The 27,329-nt window shown below is 37.9% G+C and overlaps 1 protein-coding gene across 3 annotated transcripts in view; it reads left to right on the top strand.

Annotated features, from left to right (window-relative positions):
* dennd1b (DENN/MADD domain containing 1B) overlaps positions 1–27,329 on the top strand; it is a 122,452-nt gene that overhangs the window by 65,743 nt on the left and 29,380 nt on the right. For 2 of the 3 annotated variants that reach the window (XM_067416076.1, XM_067416077.1), the window contains 6 exons: positions 2,507–2,560; positions 3,619–3,729; positions 9,713–9,813; positions 12,080–12,125; positions 13,344–13,445; positions 24,779–24,904. In XM_067416076.1, the coding sequence (XP_067272177.1) occupies positions 2,507–2,560; positions 3,619–3,729; positions 9,713–9,813; positions 12,080–12,125; positions 13,344–13,445; positions 24,779–24,904 (540 nt within the window). The remainder of the gene's footprint in view (positions 1–2,506; positions 2,561–3,618; positions 3,730–9,712; positions 9,814–12,079; positions 12,126–13,343; positions 13,446–24,778; positions 24,905–27,329) is intronic. The other variant, XM_067416078.1, reaches the window with a different exon arrangement.

The raw sequence follows: 27,329 nt of genomic DNA on the forward strand, positions 1-27,329 counted from the left end.
CCCCCTTTCTGGAAAACAATCAAACTTGCTAAATGATTCATGCTTTTCCATGCTGCTGTATTCTCTTTTCAAATATCAAACATTTTTATTTATTTATTTATTTTTAAAGCAAAAGGCAGTTATGCTCAAGAAATCTCATTGATGCTCTGCCCATTAGCCTACATTAAAAAACAACAACAACTTGAATATCTGCTCAACAGCATTGTATTAAAACATCATGCTGTTTTATTTTTTCAAGCTATAACACTTTATTATATTATATTTATATTTTAGTACATTTTCTAAAGCTTAATTTAGACACATCAGAGCAAAAGTATTTATATATATATATATATATATATATATATATATATATATATATATATATATATATATATATATATATATATATATATATATATATACACACATACACATACACATACACACACACTGTTTAAAAGTTTTTGATTTGTAAGATTTTGAATGTTTTAGAAGTCTCCCATGCTCACCAAATGTCTGTAAATTTTATTTCTATAAATTCTATCAAAAAATCTGTAATTATTTGAAATATTACTCAAATGTAAAATAACTGTTTTCTATTTCAATATATAGTAAAGTGTAATTTATTCATGTGGTCAAAGCTAAATTTATCATCATTACTCCAGTCTTCAGTGTCACATTATTTTCAGGAATCACTCTAATATGAGAATTTGATGCTCAGGAAACATTTATGATTAGTATCAATCAATGTTGAAAACAGTTGTGTAAAACATGTTTTAGGATTATAAAAACATGTTACATGGATTATTTGATGAATAGAAAGAACAGCATTTATCTAAAATAGAAAGCTTTTGCAATATTGTACTAAAAGAAATGAATACATTTATTCAGCAAGGATGCATTAAATTGATCAAAAGTGACAGTTAAGACATTTATAATATTAAAAAGATTCTACTTAAAAAAATGCTGTTCTTTTGAACTTTCTATTCATCAAAGAAACCTTGGGGGGGAAAATCAACATGGATGATAATCATAAATATTTCTTGAGCATCAAATCATCATATTAGAATGATTTCTGAAGGATCATGTGACACTGAAGATAGTGATGCTGAAAATTCAGCAGAAATAAAATAAATAAATTACATTAAAAAAAAAATCAAATAGAAAATAGATTTGTTTTGTATTTTTAATAAAATAAATGCAGCCTTGGTGAGCATAAGAGACTTCTTCTAAAAACATAAAAAACGTACAGATAATATTATATTTATCACACTATATTAAATACATAAAGTTGACATCACTAGTTTTTAAGCTAGCTATTACTCAGCATCAATTATCAAGAATTTGACCTCAACGTGCAATCTAAAAGCCCGTCAGGTCATCCGAAGGGGTTTCTTGGAATTGTCCGTACCGTCTCCCAGCAGGTGGTGGGTTCAACTTCTGAAGGTAAAATGATTAGCAGAACGAAAACTCTGTTTGATTTTGGAATTTGGGAAGAGGGTCTTGGTGATAGGAGAAGTTTGAATCAGCACTGTGTGGGCAGTAATGTTTCAATCAGGCATGTGTATGTGTGTGTTGAGGACTGGTGTTGGGTGCAGGGTGTGGGATTCTGATCACACTACAGGGAGCAGCAGGCTGAGCACGGTGATAACAAGCGCTCTGATAATGTGTGATTTTTATAAACACGGCTGCAAAGTGTTGGCCACCGCCAGCTGGAACTGCAGTCCACGACATCGAGGGCAGTCAGCTGCTCGGTATGGGAAAATAAACACATGTCAGCACATGAAGAAGAGAACTCGGTCACTCCGCTTTATTGATATCTTCAAACTGTTTATGTTCGTACGATTACAGCAAAAGTACTCTGGACACACATAGAGCCAAGATAAATTTTGACATTGCACAGCGCTTGGTTTGATTGCTCGAGTCATGTGATCACAGCATCCGAGATAAATATTTTACAGCTTTTGAGTATTAGAGGATGCTAGTTGCACTTGCGTTTGTTTGTGGAACATATGCGAAGGCAGCAAAAGTTGAACCTGTGTGTTGAGCAACAGATGGGTGCTCTTTACGCGCGACGAATCGCGACCCAGCCTTGGGAAAGAGCGGATCGCGCCACACAGACAAACAAAAGTGCTAAAGTTAGCAGGCAGCGTGGGATCTTTGCTTCGGAGCCCCTTTGATCCAGACATTAAACTTGCTCGCCTGTTCAAACGTACGCCTGGCAGACCCCTCTGATACTGTCAGAACAGAGCAGTTGGCTTTTGTACCTTAATAAAGACTTTCTCTCCGATGCGGGAAGCCTCCTCCGGTAGTGTCCACAGGGGATCGGCGTTTGTTGACTTTATGTATCCGTATCTGTTGTCTGTATGTATGATGTTAACAAGCTTAGACACAGTTCAGGCCAATCGCGGTTTATTTATTGGTTGTGGAACAGACAGTAAGTTAGAGGGTCTATAAACACTAAATACTGGGTGGTAGCGTAATGGTGACTTTCTCTTCATCTTTTCTTGTCTGTTTTCTGCAGCATTCATACTTCATAGCTCCTGACATTATTGGACTCCCCACAATACCTGAAAGTGTGAGTATGTTTAACAATATACGGAGGCATTAAAAATGAAAAATTAAGTCACACTTAATGTATGAATGTCATTGTGCTACATATTAAATCAAGTGACTATGAAGAAAAGCAAAGCATTAATAAATAAAAATAAAATATATTTAAAGCAATTACATTCATACTTTTTGAAGGGTTAGTTCACCCCCCATCCCATGATTTACTCACCCTCAAGACATCCTAGGTGACTTTCTTCTTTTAGACAAACACAATCTGGGCTTTATAATGGAAGTGAATAGTAACTGAGATTTTGAATCCCAAAAAAGTGCACCCATTCATCATTAAAGTGCTCCACACGGCTCCAGCGGGTTAATAAAGGCATTATGAAACAAAATGATGCATTTGTGCAAGAAAAATGTCTATAATTATAACTTTATAAACTGTAATCACTGGCTTCCGGTCACACACATCTGCCAGTCTGCACATTCATGAGAGAGCCGAGTTCCGGCATATGACGTTAGGACTGAGAGTAGACGACTCTCGCGGTTCAAGCAAATAGGGCTGGGCAACAAACTCAAGCTCCTCCGACATTTCTCCTTAAAAATGCACGTTTTAGACTTGTCTTTTCGTTAGATTTTATGTCTTGTTTTGCTCTATCGTCTTCACTTCCACATTCCGCAATACGTCATCCGTCGGGTCAGAGATCACTCTTCTGCCGGAAATAGACTCACAGATGGAAGCTAGTGATTATAGTTTATAAAGTTATAAATATGCAAATTTTTATTACAAAAACACATCACTTCTATTCAGAAGGCATTTATTAACCCCCTGGAGTTGTATGGATTATGATGGATGGGTGCACTTTTTTAGGCTTCAAAATCTGATACTATTCACTCCCATTATAAAGCTTGGACGAGCCAGAATATTTTTAAAATATAACTCTGATTGTGTTCGTCTGAAAGAAGAGGATGACTTGAAGGTGAGTAAATCATGGGATAATTTTTATTTTTGGGTGAACTAACCCTTTAAGTGTGACATGTCCGAATGCATTTTAATCAACATCAACATTTTTCTTCTCCTAGAGAAATTTAACTGAGTACTTTGTAGCAGTGGATGTGAACAACATGTTGCACCTCTACGCCAGCATGCTGCATGAGAGACGCATCATCATTACCTCAAGCAAGCTTAGCACTGTGAGTTTCTGCTGTCATTCTCATTTACACATTAGACGGCTTTCTTCTTACTAAAAAATGTATCGTTGTTTTATACAATAAATAAAAATAGGCCTTTTGGAAACAGTTGCATGTAAAGAAATGTGTTTTATCGTATTTGTTTCCAAATAACATGGTGTGATTGAATCATTTGCCCCCCCCCCCCCCCCCACCCCCAAGACTTGAAACCTTTCTCACGGTGGAAGATGTTGAATCATAGACCTTATTATGTAGATATTATGACACTTCCTGGTCACTTGTTCTGGGCATTGTCAACTACCTCATGTACATCATATTAAAAGTTAGGTTAGATGACCTGTTTCTCATTAATTGAACTTAGGGAAAAAGAAAAGACACAATTATCGAAATCACTACACTAATTCAGCTCTCCCTGTTATGGCATTTTGGGCATTTCTCTGGGCTTATGCACAGTCAAGTCTGTTAGCTTTAAATTATCACTTATTGGATCCCTGACTCTTTCACATATTTTCTTTCTGGCTCTTCTTGCCTCAAAAAGGGAGTGGGCGCTTATCGCATGGGGGCGGATGATGGTCCAAACTTTCACGACAGTTTGAGAAGCGGCAAGTGATGTCATTCGCTCTCTATCTCGCTCCGATCCACCGCCCCACCCCCCCGGAGCATATGCGGTGCGCTAGCCGACAGTGCCGGAACCGAGGGGCTCCCCTCGGACCCTCTGGCTCCGGAGGAGGCTGTCGGAATGACCCTATCCATGGAGTATTTCACTCCTCCGGGCTGCCGCCTTCATTCCGTGTGCTCACTGACACGAGGGGTTAGAATGTGCAAATCATTAGTCTCTTGGGTAAATAGTTTTTTTTTTACTATCTCATAACATGATTTACTGTTTTGCAGAATGGGAGCATGAGCGACCTTGAGTTTAGAAAACTAATATGCCAGAAGAGTTACTATGAAGACTAGTGATATTAAGGTTCCACCTCAGCGAAGACCTTCATCATGTCAAATCCGGAAACTATCCGTCTTCTCTAGAGCTTTGGGAGTTCCAAGCAACTGTAGGAAGACACACACGGCCAATTTAGCCAACAATTCATAGACGCAAATGCAGACATATGAACATTTTCTGAATCGTCCAGATAGTGTATATGGCAGTGTCCAGGGTGTGGTCAGCCTACCGCTACCGTTTCTCCCGCCAGCCAACGGGATAAAGAAAGAGGAAGAAAGGGAATCCATTATGCATGCTGCCAGTGGACCCTGAGTGTTCGGGCCCCCAGTGAACCTGCTGTGTCAGTCTAGCAGAACATGGCCGCACACTTGCCTGTATAGGAAAGCAAAGGAATAAATCATGATCTAACAACAATGCATCAGTTGACTTATTGCTGTTTTGTGACCAGAGGTAAGGAGTACCACTGTTTTAAAACCATGTCGCAGGCTCCAGGAGGCAGCCGCCCATGCAGTCTTGTCATATGCCAGTATAATTGTGCTGCATCAGGATCCCTCTAACTAGTCAACTGGGAGGCCCTGGCGCGTTTCATCTGCGAGACCCCCTCGGCCGGCCCCGAGTCTTGACAGCCGCCTTCTCATCATGCTGTCAGTGGTATGCTAACAAGACCCGATCCCGTCTTGGCCTGTGGTGCTAGCCACTGAGGTTCCTTTCGGCCTCACACTCTCCGCTTTTTTTTAACGCTCTACTCAGCAATGCAGTCTTATTTTCGTTCCTTCTTCTAGCGTCTCTCTTACCACACCTTTAATAGACATTTTATCTTCCTCCGGCACTTCCTGTTCTCTTCTTTGTGATATTGTGTTGCAGTGGGAGGTGGATTAGTGGTGTTTGGCGCCCTGCGCCCTACCTCTACCTTTTCTTTTTTTAATGCCACCTCCTTGTTAGCGATACACCTGTGTCGGCGCCCCGCTCTGAGCTGTGCGTTTGTCAACAGGAGAGGAGAGCGAGGATTGGTAATTGGGAAACAAGGAGAGGGCCAGGGGAGAGAAGTCTCGCAGGTAGCAGGAGTCAGCGCAGACTGCGGCGCTGTCACCCTTGTCAGGGGGAATCGCACCTCTAGTCTCCAGTCTGCCCCAATCACAGATTCCACTGTGAGCTTTGTTGTGCTTATCAAAGAACGGGACCTTTTTTTTTTTTGGTCTTTGTCTATTCTTGGAGAAGTTGCCATGGATATTTTTGAACCCCAGCTTCTTCCTAGATGTAGGGAATATGTTCGTCAACTTGTTTACATAGACAGGGTTCACTGGAAAGGTGTTACAAAGCATATCTTTATACTTCATCTGTTGAATGTATCTCAGCAAGGCAAAATGGTACAAATGTACTCCTAGAGATGAGTGTGAATGTGGTTTGATTGTGAAGTGAGAGTTATGTGACTGTCACCTGATTGGGCAAATCCAGAGTTCGCTGAGCAAAGATGGCAAAATCCTTGCATTTCCTTTCCTCTCAAGAGAAATGCGCAGATCTATCAAGTCTTCTAGCATTCTACTTATCAGTCGAAATTGTGTTTTCTTGTTAGTGCCTTGTCATATTTTTAAGAAACAGGGATTTAATGAATTTGTAAATGAATCAGCTCAGCCTTGAGTGTCATGATTGTTTATGTGATATCAAAGAAAATGTCAGGACAGTTTTTTTTTTTCTCCTGTAATTCCTAAGGCTCAACCGATATATCAGTTTTCCAAAGGCCTATGTTGATCCTGAAAACTAGAACAAATCAAAGGGTGCGTCTCAATCAGTTCCCTAGCTCCTGAGCACATGAATCAGTATATCATGTACTCAAATTCGGGCACTGGTAAGGACAGTAAAGGACACTGGCTCACTGCACATTGGGACACTGATGACTTTCAGTGTCCCAAATATTTCTGGCGACGTGCAACAGCGTTACTGGTATTTATGAATAACAGAGGAGCTAATCTTTACATGTAATGCTATTTAAAGTACATTGATAAATTCAAAAACAAATTTCAGCTGTAAATAAATTATAAATGTGACCCTGGACCACAAAACCAGTCATTAGTTGCACGGGTATATTTGTGGCAATAGCCAACAAAATGCATTGTATGGGTCAATATTATAAATTTTTCTTTTATGCCAAAAATCATTAGGATATTAAGTAAAGGTCATGTTCCATGAATATATTTTGTACATATCCTACTGTAAATGTATTTTTTAATTATTATTAGTAGTAATATGCATTGCTAAGGACTTCATTTGGACAACTTTAAAGGCGATGTTCTCAATATTTTAAATTTTTTTCAACCTCAGATTCCAAATTTTCCAATAGTTGTATCTCCATACATCTTTCAGGTGATGTATAAATCCCAATTTCAATAAATTGACCCTTGTGACTGGTTTTGTGGTCCAGGGTCACGGTTGTTGGCTATGTTGTGTTCATTGCCCACCTAACGATGTATGTTTATGCTAAAATATAATAAAATAATGGTTTCTATTTTTAAAAAAACATATTGCGTGTCTTTATAGGCCGTTATTTGTAGTGAGTTGGCTCCCGTTATTTTTAGATTTGTGCTTCAGAACTTCCGTTAAGGGAGCATCGATGCACCTTGGGTTTTGCAATGCATTGTGGGACTTTTTATGGAGCGAACGTTTCAGTGCGCTGGAAGGATTCTGCGATTGAGACAGTCCTTAAAATGTCCGTTTCCCTGATCAGTGCCCTGAGTACTGAACTTGAGAGCTGATTGAGATGCATACATAATGATGATGTTGAAATATGCATTTGTTCATTTTTTAAAAACAAAACTGACTGTGGTTGAAAACAGGTGTTTATGATCTGATCATTTGTCCCATATAGAAAAGAGTTTGGATCTGGCATGGGCGCGCGGAAATGGTAACATTTCAGTTTCGACCAACGATAATCAGTGTATATCAGTCTATCACTACTAATTTGCATGCTTATTTCGTTTAATGTTGGCATATATTTTTTATACAACTGATGTTGCTTATTTGTTCATTTTCATGCAAGACCTTTCTTGATTACAGACTGTTCTTTCGAATTCTTTAGAATGGAATTATTGTTTTTTTGGAGGTCTATTCTATTTTCAGAGCCGGATCCCTTTGTATAATCTGCTTTATGGTTGGTCTCCATAGAGAAGACCCCCACTTAACACGTCCCCAGCACGCTCATTATCGCTAGCGCCAGCGGTAGCTCACAGGTCTCGGCAGGATGCAGCCCCGCATCCAAACAAACCCTAATCCAGCATTTGTTCTTGTGGATGACTTTCTCATTCAAAGGAATATCAGGCATACCTTGCCTTTTGTGGCCATTTGGCTTTCTTTTTATTTGGCATTTCTTCATTTATTTATTATTCATAAGACCGCCAAATATTTTATTAGGCGCAGCCCTCCAACAGTGCATTGTGGGTGCAACCGAAGATTCAATGGCATCGATACAGTTATTCTGAACTTTCTCTTTAATTGTTGCAGAAAGGAGGTCACGACTGACTTTCTTGCTGGATCACGCGTGCGCTATGATGAATCCCTCGGTTCTGAGCAAAACAACTTTTGTGGGAAAAATATCAAGAGTTAATTTGTTTTTGAATTCCACCTTTTAATGTTTATCTAGGTTTTGCCACCTCCTTTTTGTGCCCTCGTCTTTGAAAGAAGACGGCACGGCTTCACTTTCAAGTCAAGAATAAATCAAGCCAATTGGGCTTGTCTGTGGACATTGTTGAATTAATTGGAATGCGCCGTTAGGTTTTCTCTGCATGGTACGGAAGGGTTCCCCTCTAAGAAACTAGATGGCAGTCTGTTCGCAGTCAGAGAAAAGTGTTTCTTTGCAGTGCATTGACCTCTCAGCATGATTCATTTATTGGACCTTGAGAAAAAGGATCTCGAACAGAACGGGTCTCAAAGCTTTGATATCAACCAAACTTCAGTTGGTGAGAAGCGCCATAAATATTCATTTCTTTCTTCTAAATTGCCCGGACGAAATTAGATCTGTCACAACTAAAGCTTTTCCGTTCTTTTCAGAGAACGGCACAACACATTTGCATATGTTATAATGCACGGCGGTGAATTACTGTTAATTAAAGCTGTACTCTTTCTTGACTCGATAGGTCACGTCTTATCTGGAGCCGTTGCGTTCGAGCGCAATGTCACAGAACTCAATGAACACAACAACAACAACACGCAATCAGCCTTACACCTCGCACCCAGTTGAATACAGACAGGATTTCGGATTTAAACTGATCTCTTTGAAGCTAGCCGTTGTGCCCCGGCCAAGCTTGGTTGGTTTCAGTGGTCAATTGTGATATTGTGTGTCAGTGAGCAGGAGAGTCTCTTGATACCTCGGAGCCATGGTTCACACACATTACTGGAAGCTCCAATTGTCAAGACCCCTTCTTCCAGCCCCTACTCCCTGTGGTATTCCAACAGCTCACAGTCTCTCTTGGCTAACTCATGTTTCATTCTTTGGCAATTTGCCCTAATGAAGTCCCAGAGGAGCCTTCAGACCTCTGTTCTTTTTCCATATTTAATCATGTTATTTTAATCTGGAAGATGAGGAAGCTCCGGCGTGTGCGCGTGTGCCACACAGGTCATTACAACTGCTAGGTAGCCATGAGGGGGAATCAGGGTGTGGTGAGGGGTCACTTGGGTGTTCACTCATTAAACATCCACACCAGCGACGTAATTAAGCGCTCGCCTCTTGTAGAGTCAGATTATTTACTGTGTGTGTGTACGACAGTAATAAAGCATCATTAATTTTGTATCAGTCCTGGAGATGCTACACATTTGACACCCTGTGCTTTGGTGTATTTTTAGGCCCTTGATTGATGCCCCAATGTTGGATTTGAACCTGTGCTGTTATCATCAGAAAAGCACGTTTTAATCAGCTTGTGATGTTTAGATAAAAAGAATAACTGTCTAATTCTGCCGGCTCTCCTGGCCCGCAATAAACGCAATCCCCTGTAGTGTGATGGCGTATTCCTTGACAGAGTTTTTTTTTTTTTCTTCTCTTTTCTTTTTTTGTCGTAGTTAACTGCATGCGTGCAAGGGTCCACCGCCATGCTCTACCCTATGCACTGGCAGCACATCTTCATCCCTGTACTTCCTCCTCACCTGCTGGATTACTGCTGGTAAGAGCTCATCTGCACACTTACACACGTACTCATTTGTGTCTCACTCAAGCTTGGGCTGTCGCTTTCTGAGCTTTAGAGCTGGATGATTTCTGTGCTTTAGGCCTTTTGAGTGAATTTGTACAGCTTTTACATATTATAAGTAAACCTTGGCGGTACCCATGGAATCCAAGTGTTCTGCACTGATTGGGGGAAATCTCTGCAAGTCTGTGGATTGCATTGGAAGCTGATGTAACTGCAATCTATGTCCAAACCAATAAAATCTTAAAACGAAATACTGAATAATCGATCTATTGTCCTGCGGATCTGTCTGTCTGTAGTCTCCATCTGTCTGTCTGTCCATCGTTCTATCTGTTGTTTTATCTATCTATCTAATCTGTATGTCTGTTTGTTTGTCTGTTGTTATCTATCTATCTATCTATCTATCTATCTATCTATCTATCTATCTATCTATCTATCTATCTATCTATCTGTCATCTGTCTGTCTTTAGATCTATCTATCTATCTATCTATCTATCTATCTATCTATCTATCTATCTATCTATCTATCTATCTATCTATCTATCTATCTATCTATCTATCTATCTATCTATCTATCTATCTATCATCTATCTATCTAATCTGTATGTCTGTTTGTTTGTCTGTTGTTCTATATCTATCTATCTATCTATCTATCTATCTATCTATCTATCTATCTATCTATCTATCTATCTGTCTGTCTGTCTGTCTGTCTGTCTGTCTGTCTGTCTGTCTGTCTGTCTGTCTGTCTGTCTGTCTGTCTGTCTGTCTGTCTGTCTCTGTCTCTCTCTCTCTCTGTCTGTCTCTCTCTCTCTGTCTCTCTCTCTCTGTCTGTCTGTCTGTCTGTCTGTCTGTCTGTTAACCGTTATCTATTTATCACTCTATCTGTTTATCTATCTATCTATCTATCGATCTATCTATCTTTTTTGTTTATTTTATATATATATATATATATATATATATATATATATATATATATATATATATATATATATATATATATATATATATATATATATATATATGCACATCTTTTACAAAATTTAAAAAACGTGAAAAGGTCAGATTTCTGTTAATCGGCCAACCAGATAGTCTTTAAATTCGTCCAAACTTTAGGCAATTAATTGGCCTGACCGATATACTCTAATGCTCCATCAGTAACATAGAGTTTCTGAACATGCAATACTACCTTCTGAAATACCCCTCATCCTAATGAATATTTTTTACCATATCTGGGATCTCAAAGGGTTTATGAAGGACATGATTTATCAGCACTAACGCCACCACACTAAGTCTACCAACTTTTCTTTTTCTTTTTTTTTTTATCTATTAGAAACATGTATACGGGTCGAGAAGCAGGCTGATTTCCGTATGCCGACAGTGGGCTGAAACCGTGACCACACTCTTAACTTACAGCCCTGCTGTATAGCTACCAGCACACCCTATACCCTTAAATTGACAGACTTGTGCTGCCATGCTTGACACTAGAAACTATTTGTGGTCGAATAATACAGCGTTGATATAAATGCAGCTTTAAGAGTAGTGCCGTTTTCCCCTCCAGGACAGACATCCAAGATGATTTATCATATTTTAGCTATCTAATTATACAAAAAAAAGCATTACCTTGTTATAAGGCTGTGCATCGCTCATAATGAACGCTATTAGAAATGATGGGAATTAGGCTGTCATAACAAAGTTACACTCACGGACAACAATGACGTGACAGGGCTCACCCTCTGCATGTGCGTGTGTGTCTGCATGTCAGCGTGCCTGCATGTCAGTTAAATCTATGGCCTTAACAGATGCAGCAAGAGAGACTGCAGCTTATTAGCCACATAACCTGATTGAGCGAGCACTGTAGCGGCTACCCAAACCTATCTAATTACACGGCCCTGCCTCGCCCGCTCTGCACTGAGACTCAAAAGTGACGCTCGCCAATTACACTAATCACCTTCACTGCTCAAAAGCGCTCGTTCCGGGAAACGGCCGAGGATGCCATTAAAGTTTAGCTCCTGATGCATGCTGCGTCAAAGATATGTCAATTTACACTGATCCTCGTTTATTATGATTCCCTTCGAAATTGTTGGTCTGGTGTTGTGTTTGTTCTGTAATATGTACGCCTGCATTTTGAATATTTTTATGCTGGATCTACATTGCGTTGGTAAAGAAAACACTGCATTTCTTGAATTATTAGCAGTTTTAAAATGCCATAATGTTGCTAATGTCTGTGTTTTGTCTCTGTTCCCAGTGCGCCCATGCCATATCTGGTCGGAGTTCATCTCAGCCTTTTAGAGGTACGTCACATAAATCTTCCACCAGCAGCCGTTCATCATCCTTAAAGTGTTTTACGTGAAGTTTGATCACCAGTCAAGGCTTCCCGATATTACATAAACCATCATTATTTACTTTTTTTGCACACGGGGTCATTTAAAACCAACCGTTCCTCTGGATTCCGCCTAATAACGCCTATCTACTTTGATGCATCATCAGCGAGCGGCAAGAAACCTACAAAAATTGACACATTGTTTTTTTGCTTTTCATCTCCCGGGGCGCCCAAGAGAAATGAAAGAGCCGGAGAAACGGCAGAGAAACAAAGAGATGGTGCGTTCGGTTATTGAGAAATGGCATGTTGGTTGGAGGTAGACCTATAGCTTCATGCGCAGATCTGATAGCGCTGACAGTCGCGCCAGTGCTGGTGTTTATCACACGTTCGCCCGCTGACAGTCCCCCCCCCTCTCAACCCTCCCTTCCCAATCCGGCTGCACGTAATTAGACCAAATCAGCACACGGGCCGCCGTAGCAGCGACTGTCAAAAATGACAAACCAGAAATTTTTTACACACTTGGCTGTTTCCCCCACCTGCACCGGAGGAATAATTATTGGATTTGTCGCCACTACCGTGACTACCATTGTGTGGAAGCATTACGCCGCTCAACACAGCGGATGCCTGAATATTGTTTTATCATTTGATTAGGAGTTTATCTATATATCGTAGTTGCAAATGTTACAAATATATTTATACACATAATCTGTTTTTAACATGTATTCTAGTGTAATTTATTCACAGATAACATTGAAGTTGCACTAAATTCTTTCTTTTTAAATTAGGTGTTGATATTTAATTCAAACATTTTGACTCTCATCCTGGAGTTTTGTTTTTTTCTTTTCTTTAAGAACACAATTCAAAAGCTTCATCTGCTTTCATTTATGAGAATACGCTGTTTGCATTGTTCATTGTTAATGTGTTTAAATCTTGCCTGCTTTAGTCTTTATGTGGAGATTTTGACAGCATTGAAGAGAAAAAAAAACTGGTTAAAGAAACATCAGTAGTCTGAAAGTGAATACTGTGAAAATGTGGTAATTTTTGTGTTGCAAAAAAGTTTATACAAATTCTTTGTGTAGCAGTGTTGTTTTTTTATTTGTTTTTTTAAGCACATTGTAAGGTTATTAAAATGGTTTCAGGAAATGGGAACAGGAAGGACGGTGTGTAACAAAGTGTGTTGCATTTCCAGAGAGTAAAGAGCAGATCCCTGGAGGATGTGGTCATTCTGAACGTGGACACAAACACCCTGGAAAGCCCCACAGACGATCTGCACAACCTGCCCAGTGACGTGGTGAGTGGCCCAAAACAACACACACATTTACATAGACTTCTGTTTTTATATAAACCTGATTAAAATGACAATATACTAACCTTATAGCTTCCATATATTTTTAGTTTTAGTTTTAAAAAACAATATTTACTTTATTTTTTTAATATTTTATATATAATATAATATAATATAATATAATATAATATAATATAATATAATATAATGTGTGTATTATATTATATATGTATCACACACACACACACACACACACACACACACACACACACACACACACACACACACACACACACACACACACACACACACACACACATAGCTGTACTCTGGATAGACACACACATACGTGAGCATATATAAATATATAATACTGCACATGCATTCAGCAGACAACTGAATATTAAAAATGAGAAAAGACAAAGATGGACCTGTAGATGATAAAGTATTTATTTTATTTAATGCCATATTCTGTATATTTTGATTGTTTTTTATAATTACTTATAACAACAATAAAAACATGCCATATATTAGTTTTTTTTAGTTTTTAATTTACTTTAAGAATTATTTTTAGTTTTTACTCTCCAAAGGATTCCCCTGGTACTAACTTCTGGCAACAATTTTGAATCCCTATCCCTAAAAGTTACACAGACACACACACACACACACACACACACACACACACACACACACACACACACACACACACACACACACACACACACACACACACACACACAGTAACATTACCATTGTCTACTGAATCACACAGACATACACACAAATATGATTGCCATTCTCTCGTTTTCAGTCTTTTTCGCCCACCTGCACATTTAAACAAACAGTATCGTTCTGGTCAGAGGAACACGCCACATCTCTGTCCTCTCATCATTAGCAGACACAGCCGTGAATCCCTAAAAACCACTCTCTGCAAACTTGCCCTGTGACATTAAACGGCCATCGCGATTCGCCAGCCATCTCTGTGAATTTCAAACTCCTGCCTTCATCTCTTTTTTTTTCCCCCTTCCCTTTCTGCCTGCCCAGTGGCACATCTCGCTAGAAGTCCTGGATTTTCTGAAGGCGCGGGGAAGAAGGGGGCCAATTATTAGATCCTGCTTTTCTGCCACCTGCCAGCGCCTTCTCTCTTTAATTAATGTTTAGGTGGCGCGGTCAGTGCAACAGGGAAGTGCATCCAGCGCCAGGGTCAGAAACACGTCTGTCATCTGTCCTTTTGAACATAAAGAACCGTGTTTGTTTTTTTCCCTTCTCTTCTCGCGTTCTCTTTTTCTGTCCCGCTGGGGGGGGTGTTTTAACACTCCTATATGACTCGGTGGATCCCGCTGCTGTCTGTCCAAGCAGAAAAAGCCAGCCTGTTCTGTTATGCCATCTCAGCACTGGCATCCCATTTGTAAATTAAATTGCAAACCGAGAGCGTCGTAAAAAAAAAAGAAAAAAGACTCGGGTCTTTTGAAACTGACGGAGGGGAAAGAAAAAACCTCTTTGTCTTCGTAGTGTGATAAATTAAGTGGCAGCTTCATGTTTGCTTTGATCCTCTCACGCAATTTTTCATTGACTAATGATAGAACGTATTCTGCATATCATGTTAAATTACCCCACCTGAATGTAAATGTCACCTACAATAATATATTTATCACCACGAAAATTCATTTTTCTCTCCCTCTGGTTATCACACCTTTGGGGATATTAAAATTCATAACTCTGTTTAAATCGAGCAAAAGCTCTGGGTTTATTTTTTCCCCCTTTCCTCCTTAAATAGTCTGTCACATGGCGAAAGTGCCTCGCAATTTGACGGTTAAAAGAGGACCAATCGATGGAATTTAATTGAATCAATTAATTTGCTTTTCATTATTTAAAAACACAGATTTTAGCATTTCTAGCTTCTAAAAAAATCAATGCATTTTACAACTATAAAGCAAAATAGAATATAACTAACCCTGGAGCGTTTCTTTTTTCTTTTCTTTCCTCCCTAGTCTTTTATTGATTCAAGCCGAACCTTTTGAGATTCATCTAATTAAGTGTTTGAAGGCTTTTTTTACCATGTGGACTTTATTATTCGGAGAGTCTGACCACTAGACCCGCTCTCAGACGGGTCAGGGGTGACAGTTGTCCTGAATTACCTGGGTCTTTTTTCAGACGAGACCCTATGCTGTGCTCTCCGCTGTCTGTCACTTAATGGCAGTTTTTCCCAATTTCACACATAATATTTTAGATTTATTGACTATTAGACATGCTACCACGCCAGTAGCGATTCCGTTCTGCACAAACCTACGGATTTTACAAATAGAGATAATAATTGCCACGGCTCAAAAAGGATGTGGCGAACGTTTGAGAGTGATTTCAAACATGCCTTTTTATTGGAAACATCAGATGGGACGGGGTTGAAAGTCCACGGATTGTGTTTTTTGGGTCGCAGTCTTAATCACTGCGCTTTTTTTTTGAACGCGTCGCGCGAGGGTTCAAAACAAATTTAGCGCCTTTAAACACTACTTTTCATTGTGTGAAAATAAGATTAAAATGCCTTGGCACTCTGAAGAGAGTTTTTGATCCGCCGTATATATAAACATTAAAATAAAAATGTCTTTTTAGTGTAAAACTTTCTTCTTCTAACTAGATATTCTTTGTTTTAGAAGGTGTTTGTTGCTGAAGTTTTTCTAGTGCCATCAAGAACTGAATTTATAAATATTTAGGAGATTTTAATGATGGGTGGTTGTAGATTTTGCAAGAAATTATGTTAAAAGGAGAGTTTGCTCTCTCACAAATAAACGAAGGTGTTTTCCTTCTCCTTAAACATTGTGAAACTGTTGCTTTTTTATTTTTTTATTCAATTATAATTGGATTTGGTAGTGGGGTGTGTTTACTTGTGCAGTCATTAAAACGATCTAAAAATAGAAAATTATGAATCCATTGTGCTACCAAACAGCGTTGCAGTCTTATTTGGATGCGCTTCTCTCTCTGTTCACAGGTCCTGTATCAATCCTGACACTGTTTTGATAAAATATTCCTTTTGACTTTATTACTTTTGTTCAAGTTACGCCAGATCTATTGTTTACTTTTCCAGTTCCTCTGTCTTTGCTGCTCGTGTCATTCCGGTTGTCTCCCTTTTCGTCTCTTCCACACAACTTATATTTGTACTTCCTCCGTTTGATCGTTTACGTTCTCAATCAACAGCGAAAATTCAAGTTTGCACACCCACCTCGTGTATATTAAGCTACGAAATGAAGGTTAACAAATTAATCAGAGAGAGCGCAATATCCGCGCGCCTCCTCTGAGATCACCCGGCACAGTGTTTAATTGGGATTCGAGAGAAAACAAAAACAAGCACTACATCAGCTGACACACCAAACAATTACTGTTTGGGGAAAGTGGGAACGTTGCGTTCTTCAGCGCTCGTTCTATTTCAGTCAAGCCCGTTCAGGACCCTCTTAAAGGATCAGTGCTGCAGTTTGCGGGACGGAGCAGCCCAGGTGGGGCTCATTTCCGCCCCGAGTGGACTAATGCAGTGTCCTGCCCTCAAGGCACAGCCGTTATTGGTCCGCTGATGAACAATAACTGTACTTGATTGGCGCTTTTTGCTTTAGACGCTGGATTCGCAAAGTGTCAGCCCAAAATCAAATACAGATGTCTTACAAATCAAGGGTTTACATTCACACTTGCATTCAAAAAATGTAATGGGTTGCGGGAAGGTTTTGATATTTTCATTTTTTACAAACTTGCATTCTATCTTCCACATACCAAAATCGAATAACTTGCACATTCAGCATGCTTATGTTAGCATATGAACTAGCAGTGATTGATGGAGTAATTTGCATTGTGAATGCTAACTAGTGAATACTATTGAGTGGTCATTTGTATTGGTGTTTCATTCAGTTCGGTACTTGACTTTGATTTATGTTTGATAAAAGTTTCTTTATTTTAGGTTATATTATTTATTACTGGATTTATTCATTTTACATTTAAGCTGCATATTAACAAAAAGACACTAACCTTGCAATTTTTTTTTTTAATCTTTTAGCATTTCTTATTTATATTTTTTAACAAATGTATTTATTAATTAATTAATTTACTTAATATATGCATTGTATTAAGAAAAAATACACTAAACTGCATTTTTTAAAATCCTTTATTGTTATATTAAGGTATATAATTGTGATTAATTCATTATTTATTTATTTAATTAATTATTCATGTTAAGAACAAGACACTGACCTGTGTTTTGTGACTGATCCTTTAACATTACGGTTGAAATGCGCTTTGTCTTTTTCTAAAAGGATGTGAATTCAGTCAGCGTGTACGTTTACTTTTCAGCCTATTGCACATCAAAAGAAAGCAGAAGATTTTCATATCTATTTCTTTTTTCTTTGTAGTCCTCTAATTGCCTCCCAACGGCTTTCCATCCCTGGACAGAATCCTTAACAAAACATATTTTCCCTCTGTCTTAAAAAAGAAAAGTCTTTCAGCCATACTCCAAAAGGGTCACAGTGTAACCTGAGAATATTGTGAGCAGATTTATTTACATGTTTATATTATCATCGTAAATGGTAATTTCATACATGCTCTTTTCGTAATTTTTTACTTTACTTCTGCTTTTATCAATAAATTGTATCATCATTTATATATACCATAGATCTGGATATATATGTATATGTGTATCCATAAAATTGTATATGTATATGTGACCCTGGACCACAAAATTAGTCATAAGTCACATTGGGTATATTTGTGGCAATATCAAAATTATAGATTGTTCTTTTATGCCAAAAATCATTATTATATTAAGTAAAGATCATGTTCCATGAAGATATTTTGTAAATTTGCAACCGTAAATATATACAAATATATTTATCTATATACATAAATGCATACATAAATATATATTTAAAAACTCTAAATATCCAGTCAGGCTATAAAATTCATCAGATCTCCATTTATAAATCAGGAAAACGTGTAAAATATATCGTGAGGACATGACTGTGTGTAGCGGCTGTCTGCGGCTTGTCCAGTTCAATGAATTAAAATCCCTTGACCATAAACAGCTCAGCTCTCGAGGAGAGACCGGTGTGTGTGTGTGTGTGTGCGCGTGCAAGCGTCTCAAAAGTGGTGTTCTGTTGAAACTCGGGGTGTATAATAGAAGCCCACCGCGGAGCAGATCTCCATGGTATCATCCTTTAGAGCAGGAGACAGTGATGCACCTGCTAATTATCATCTCCAGCTGGTGAGTTAAATGGAGATCTGTTTTCAGGGCCACCTCTGACCCCGTGCTCTTTACTTGACGCACTTCAAACCCTGTTGGGGAGTCCATGCAGTAGAGTTTAATGAGGCCCTGTGTTTGCCCTCGACGGGCTCAGCGAGTCGGAGGCTGCACTTTCATCCTCAGCCATCCTCGCTTGATGTAAATTGAAAAGATCACAGCTATGGGGAGAAGACCTATAGTGGAAAGGCCTCTCTGCATAGATTATGAATATCATAACTCAACATAAGTCATCTCCCCCCTCCCCCCTTCCCCCTCCCTCGCTACCCACCTTCTACAATACCATAGTTATAATTGGACCCAATGGGGGACTCTCCCTTTGATCAGATTATAGGCTGAATGACTTTACACTAAAAAATGTCACTGCCAAATAGGTTTATCACCTGTAGAGCTAAGCTCCCCTCTGATGCCCCACCCGCTCACATCTCGTTAACGTTACTGAAAGTATAGAAGCTAATTAGTCTGACTGATCAATTATTGGCCACGTTTGTGCCGCCCAGTTATTAAATTGAAATGTATCACCAGCATTATCTGTGAATGTGATTTATGAATCGAATATTGACAAAGGAATAATTGCATTGTCATTAACAGTAAATGATTGTTTAATTTAGAAATATTTCAATTAAACAAATATATGTATATATGCAGCAGCATATCTTACATGCTCACAGCAGCATGTTAGTGTATCTCTTTGCTCTAGCATGTATTTGTTTGCGTATTAGTACATGAATAATTTATTATAATAAATAGTAACAATATTAAAGGCCCACTGAAATCAAAATTGAAGTTTTTTAGCTTTAGTAGGACTGTGTTAGCCTTAAAGGCTTAGTTCACCCAAAAATGAAATGTATGTCATTAATGACTCACCCTAATGTCATTCCACCCCTGTAAGACCTCCGTTCATCTTCAGTCTATGCACACTGTACTGTCCATGTCCAGAAAGGGAATAAAAACATCATCAAAGTAGCCCATATGTGACATCAGTTAGTTCATTAGAATCTCTTGAAGCATCGAAAATACATTTTGGTCCAAAAATAACAAAAACTACGACTTTATTCAGCATCAGTCTTCTCTTACGCATTTGTTTTCAAAGCTCAAATAAAGATTCAAACAGCCATGAATCAGTGAATCGATCAATGATTCGGATCGCCAATGTCACGTGATTTCAGCAGTTTGGATCACGTGTCAAACTGCTGAAATCACGTGACATTGGTGATGTTTTTATTCCCTTTCTGGACATGGACAGTATAGTGTGCATAGACTGCATTTACTCTGGGACTAAAATATAAAATATCTTAAGCTGTGCTCTGAAGATGAACGGAGGTCTTACGGGTGTGGAACAACATTAGGGTGAGTCATTAATGACATCAATTTAATTTTTGGCTGAACTAACCCTTTAAAATCATGAGCTGTTATGTTCCAAAACATTGACAACATTTGCATTTAGGAATCTCAGATTTTGATGACATCTTGGCAGACTTCACCTTCTCATCAAATCTTCTGTCCAATCAAAATGCTCTCTAGAATCTAAAGCCTGCCCCTACACTGCTGAACCTGCGGCTGAAATCGGTCAGTTGTTAACACACATTTACTAATGTCTACATAGTGAAAGTCACATAGCACACTATATAATTGATAGGAAACGATTCAGTGTAAATATGCTTTCAGGTGAGGTGAATGAAGTCTGTTTTCACGTTAGTTTCACGCACTACACACACACCAACGGCTCTGGTCTAAATTTAGACTACAGACACGAGAGCGCAGCGTGGATCATATGCGCGAGTCCGCGCAGTCAACAAAACATGTCGACCCATTTGAATTCTGCACAGAATGCTGCATTTCAAAGCGCTATGGAGGAGATGATGATGATAACAGTTAGAGGAAACTGGCTTTACCAAACAGAAAGGTCCGCTCTAGTCAAACTATATTAACAAAACGCTATTGGCTGTTTCAAAAAAGGGGAGGAGCTTCTTACAGCTGGAGCTGTTTCAGGGGACGTTACGTCAACACATTGAATAATGCGGCGTGTTTCAAGGCACTTCAGTGGGCCTTTAAATGTCAAAATGTCTAAAAAAGTAAACCTTTAAATTTATGCATTTCAATTAATAGTAAAATTCCACCAAATTTAATCAAGTATTCAATTCAAAATGTATACAGATTATTCAGTATAATTTGATAAAATTTGACTTTAAACTTTAAAGATATATATTTTAAATATGTGTTGTAATTGCATCAGTGGGCCTTTAAATGTCAAAATGTCTAAAAAAGTAAACCTTTAAATTTATGCATTTCAATTAATAGTAAAATTCCACCAAATTTAATCAAGTATTCAATTCAAAATGTATACAGATTATTCAGTATAATTTGATAAAATTTGACTTTAAACTTTAAAGATATATATTTTAAATATGTGTTGTAATTGCATCTTTTTATGAATGAAGGCCAGTGAACTTAAAACAATCTTCACATAGACCCATTATAATAAATGTCATATTTACCTGTCGAACAGGTAAATTTATTAAACAGTCTGCACTGTGTAAATAATCAATTAAATATAGATTAACCTAATTAACTTGTTAAAGCTACAATTTTCTGTTACATTTGTGTAACAATAACATTAAAGACATACATCACTAACTGTTTTATTAGGCTGCTGTCACTTTTAAGATCTGCCAATGCTTAACATGACGCAGTTCTGACATGCAGATTTAAGACTTCTCTTATGAGGATACGTCTGATGGGGATAATTCTGTGTGCTATTTGTTCAGTCGCAAAAGAACTCAATTCTGGTTCTGAGCGTCGTGTGTGTGACTGTCACATAGACAGCAGATTTACAGACAGCGTGTTTTCTGTTGACTGTGTTAATTGCGTTACATATTTTAAACTGCATGCGTTAACTCGCTAATTTTGACTGCGTGTGTGTGTGTGTGTGTGTGTGTGTGTGTGTGTGTGTGTGTATGTATATATTTGAGGGGTGGGGTGCATGTATAATTGTAAATAATAAATATTACGTAAACATTTATTTCATTTATATATACACTTAAATTGAATTCAGAAATTTTGAAGACATTCTCTTGCACAACCTTTTGTTTTATCTCCTCTTATTTGCCCACTGGGTATGGTGAACGTTCTCCTGAGTGTGAGTGGCATTTTGCTTTCTTTGATTCTTCAAAAATGAAGACTGTTTAACGGATTGTTTGGGGAGAGCGAGAGAAGTGAGGGGAAAAAAGACAACGCATCAACATGAAATATTAATATGGCGCCAACTTTACATAAACATAAAAGCACTTAGCCAGTGTGAATATGGAGATGACACTTGTTAATTTAGTGCCGCTAAACTTCCTGTTTGATGCTTCTGAGTATTCACCATATCAGCTCAGGGACTCTGTGAAGAAGAGATGCGTCCCAATAGGGACAAATGGAACAAATTAAACTTGTTCTATATGAAGAATGCCACATTTTGTGAACATCCGGAACAAAACCTCTTTCCGCATTCAAAGGGGTCAGTGGCGATTCACTCAGGTGGTTTTGCTGCGCTCCTAAGCTGAACTGCCTCTTGGTATTCAGTAGAATGCCTACACGCTCTCGATTATGGTCCTTGCTTGATCTTCCCTAATGAAGCAATCTAAACTGATTATTGATATGCACGCTGCTCAGTGTCAATTGCAAGCGTGCAAATGAATTGCCAGCAGATGGTTATGAGCGCCACAGCATATGTAATCAATTTGGTTAACCTTACATTACCTGGATCAAGCACTGCTTCATGGTTCATCCCCATGTGTTCGTGCACCGCTGTGTCTCATGACAGGCTTGGATGCTTTGATACAGAAGGCTTGGGAGTATGGGGAAAAATCTGGAGGGGACATGCAATTCAAATACTTTTCCTTGATTATATTATTTATTAATAAGTATGCATTTATAAATATGCATACATATTTATTTTGGCTTATGGGTCGATTACAAATAAACATTTAAAAAAACATAATAAAGCAAATAAGAACAGTTTCATACGCATTTAATAATTTTTATACTAATTTTAAGGTTTAAGTTTTAGTGACTCTAAAAATGTCCAGGGGTTTTATTGTCCAATAAATTATTTGTATTTAATTTTAATTCATAAATTATAAATATTTTGATTAGTGACATTTTGAATCATGAATATCTTGATGTTTTTGGTACATGCCAGTTGACAAATGACAGCATAAACTAACCTTTGCTTTCTCTAATTTTATAATATTTTCAACAAAAGCTTTAATTAATAAGTAATATTTTTCATAATGTGTATCTTGACGTTTTCTTTGGGTCATGCCTTTTGATGTCATGTACTAAACTTTGCTCTCTCTAATTCCCTATTTTATGGTTTTCTTGTCCCATGATCAGATGTCACGTATGTTGGTTACACCCAATGTTGGGGGTAACATGAGTTAAGTAATCAGATTACTTATTTTTTCAAATATGAGTAAAGTAATGCATTACTTTTACATTTACAACTAAATATCTGAGTTACTTTTTCAAGTAACGCAAGTTAAGGCCTTTGCACACTAATTCGCGTGCGAAATTTACGCACGCCAAAAAATAAATTCGACCTCATGTTATGTCAATCATGCTTGCACACTGCCTCCGAAACTTTCGTCCATCAAAAAAAGTCGGAACAGGTTCGATTTTCTGCGTTTTTGGGTTTTTTGAGAGACAACTCAGAGCCAACATACATATTATTCTAGCAAAAATACTACAAATATTATTATATCACAGCTATATTTATAGCACATCAAGTCTCTGTAAAGCTCTGTCTGTCGGTCGGAATCTCTTATATTTTCTCATATATACTCTTATATACGGAATCTCTTATAGACATATCGGTCGGTCGGTCTGGATAATCCCGCTTGATAAGGAGGGAAAAACTGCTCTCTATGTAATCGCAGAAGTGGATAAACCCAATATCTCCTCAGGACAAACAAATCATCCTCACTAAACGTCACTTTGTCTTGTTTTGCATTTTTTCCCGTAACGCATTCATTAATTCGCATCGGACTCAGTGTGCAAGGTCTCTTTTTGTGACAAATTTTTCGGATCACAAATACAAAAAAACGCATGCGAAAATTTCAGACTTAGTGTGCAAAGGCCTTTACTTTGTTTTTCCCATTTTTTTTTGACCGAAAAACTGTCCTGTCCCCATGTTGAGTGAAATTGCGTGCAATCGAAAATTCCATAATTCTCACTTCCGAAGTCGTGTTTACAACCTTGTTGCATTCCTGTGCTTTGTTGTTGGAATGAACAGGAATCGCGGAGGACACCAGGTTTATTATTTTTACCTTTTTATTTATTTAAAGGCTTATTTATTTTATTTAAAGGCTTATTTATTTAGACCTTTACATTTGCCAAAAATATAACTCTCTTTGGTATTATAATTATAATTAAGGAACAAACAAGCAAGTCCAGCAAGTTGAGAAATGGAAATGCAAAAGTAACGTAACATTACTTTCCATAAAAAGTAACTAAGTAACACAAAAGTAACTTTTTTTTAGGGAGTAACACAATATTGTACTGCATTACTTTTAAAAGCTCCTCTCCCCAACACTGGTTACTCCATATTTCTAATTTAAAGCAAATCTTCTTTCCTTTTTTAAAGAATTTCCTTTTCATTTACTCACAAAAATAAAAGGACTCATTTAATTAAAAATGGGATCTTCATCAGTATCAGACTCATTTAAAAAGGAGCTAAAAGCAGACCAGTGGCAGATAATTGTAAAGTATATAATGAAAGTATATTTATGTATGTCAAGAGATTTAGTAAGTAGCTAGTAAGAAAGAGAAGGTAAGAGACCAATATTTCCTGCCAAAGTAATTTTGGCTCTCTGGCCCCACCCCTTCACACGGCACCATTGCTTCAATTAACAGAGCAGCAGGTGCTCTTGAGAGATGGAAGGCTTTTCTTTATTTCTTTCTCTGGTTTTTAGGGAGGGGGGGTGACCTGTAAATGTGACACTTCACACTCTGAATGGGTTTGCCTCATCCTCCACCTATTTCAGAGGTGTTAATTTAACTCTCTCCCTCTCTTTCTCTCTTTTAGGTCTCCAGTCTGAAGAGTAAGCTGAAAAAACAGTCAACTGCTACAGGCAGTGGGGTGGCACGGGCCTTTCTGCATGCTCAAGCTGCGCTGTTTGGCTCCTATCGGGACGCCCTGAGATACAAACCTGTAAGACTATTACTCTTCACTTCAAGCTCTGCATGAAATATCACCTTATCATTACTTTATCAACACCAGCACATACCACCTTGATACATAATTAAATTATTTTATAAGGATGCGTTTATAAATATTTTTGCATTTTTATTTTTGCTTATGTCTCAGTGAAAAATAAGATCACATTTTAAAACGACTTTATTCATTTGCAATTTTTAAAAAAGTTTTAATGACTCTAAAAAAAAAAAGTCACATTTTTATGAAGACTTTAAGAATGTTTCAGTTAAACTAAGAAATGGCCTATTTTTATTTTTCAGTCAAAGCCATTTCAAGAGAAAGAAAGGCTTAAAGAAAGGGAAAACCAGGTGCAGGGAAAGGTGGGCCTGTCTGCATAGCTGAAATGTCAGATGTTGAAAAGCCTGGACTGTCTCTTTGAAGTCTCAGGCCCTTCGTGGTCCTCTCAGACCCTCTAAACTCCTGAAATGTGCCTCCCGGTTACGTGAGTGGCGTTGAGGAAAACAAAGTGTGCTCTCTGTTTGTCAAATGTGGCCATCTTTGTTGGCAAGGCAGAGAGTAATTGGTTTGTGTAGACCCACAGAGCGAAGATACATTATTGATGTTTTAGCGGTTGTGCACAAACTGTCTTTTCGCCGCTAGAAAAAAATACACACATGCTCGAAGTCAAGTCTGCGCAACTCTTAGCCTTCAAAGCAGTGCCTCAATTGAGCCCATTGTCTGCAAATCTACATGGAATTACCACTATTTTCATTCGTTTTTTGTTTTTTTTTAATAGAAGGCCCTCAGTCACACCACTTTCATTTTCTCTGCATTTGCTTTAAAACACAAGCTCAAATATGGGTCGCTCTTTTGACAGTCGGCCCCATCTCATTAAGAGTCTGAGAAGTCGAACGATTGAAAATCAGCCTTTGTGCTGCTTTATTTTGATTAATATTTCACTTTGTTATTACAGAGACAAAAACACCCTTAGGTCTTTGAAATGACAGCATTGCAGTGCGATTTAGTTGAAAACATTGCATTAGTTGCAATATTTTATTATTAAATCAGTAATTTTTGCATAATTTCATAGCATTCCTTCTTGAAGAAAGCCTGCATGCATCTGAAATGTGATAGCAGTATTTGATTTTACACATCCAGTATTTCACCAGCATTACTGTCATGTTCTGCGATAATGGCTTATCTTCTGTGTGCTGCATTTCTAAGAGGTTCTTCCATTTGCAACGCATCATCTGTGTGAAATACCGCTCTGCTTTATGGAGCCCATATGCTTTCCCATCAGCGCCTTAACAGAGCGCCGACATCTAACTGAGCTGTAAATGAAACAATGCAGGGAGATCATAATTAGCTCCCATGCAAGAGTCGGCAATCATGGACTTATATAGGTCACTGTAGTGTGATACCTCATGGGTCTCTTTTGTTATTGACCCCCAAGCACCAAGAACGATGGTAACAAATGCACAGATCAGACAGGTTTTAAGCCACGCCGCTCAGCTGTTGTGAAAATGAATTATACAAATTTATAATTGGATTATAATTAGAACAAAAAAGAAAGGTTGCTTGAAATGCTAGCTGTTCTTGTTATTGAGCCTCGTTCATGAATTTCTCTGAAAATTGTTCGTAAAACCATTCTTAGGAATAGTTTTGCAAACCTTGTATATAGAAACAAGTTTTTGAACATAATTGACTTTTCAATGAAAATTGTTCTTTAAACAGTCCATATAGAGATAATTGCATTCAATGCGATGATGTATGGTGGCCGAGAGAGCTCAACCCACTTCAACTGAAGGAAGCACATAAAAAGAAATCCGTTTGACAACTGCTAATACCCAAAATGCAACCAAATAAAGAAACACTCTGTAAATACTGACAACACAACCAAATAAAGAAACGCACTGTAAATACTCACAACACAACCAAATAAAGAAACACTCTGTAAATACTCACAACACAACCAAATAAAGAAACACTCTGTAAATACTCACAACACAACCAAATAAAGAAACACTCTGTAAATACTCACAACACAACCAAATAAAGAAAAACTCTGTAAATACTCACAACACAACCAAATAAAGAAACACTCTGTAAATACTCACAACACAACCAAATAAAGAAACCCTCTGTAAATACTCACAACACAACCAAATAAAGAAAAACTCTGTAAATACTCACAACACAACCAAATAAAGAAAAACTCTGTAAATACTCACAACACAACCAAATAAAGAAAAACTCTGTAAATACTCACAACACAACCAAATAAAGAAACGCACTGTAAATACTCACAACACAACCAAATAAAGAAAAACTCTGTAAATACTCACAACACAACCAAATAAAGAAACCCTCTGTAAATACTCACAACACAACCAAATAAAGAAACGCACTGTAAATACTCACAACACAACCAAATAAAGAA

This window comes from Pseudorasbora parva, chromosome 14, assembly GCF_024679245.1.
Source record: "Pseudorasbora parva isolate DD20220531a chromosome 14, ASM2467924v1, whole genome shotgun sequence".
Lineage (NCBI taxonomy): Eukaryota > Metazoa > Chordata > Actinopteri > Cypriniformes > Gobionidae > Pseudorasbora > Pseudorasbora parva.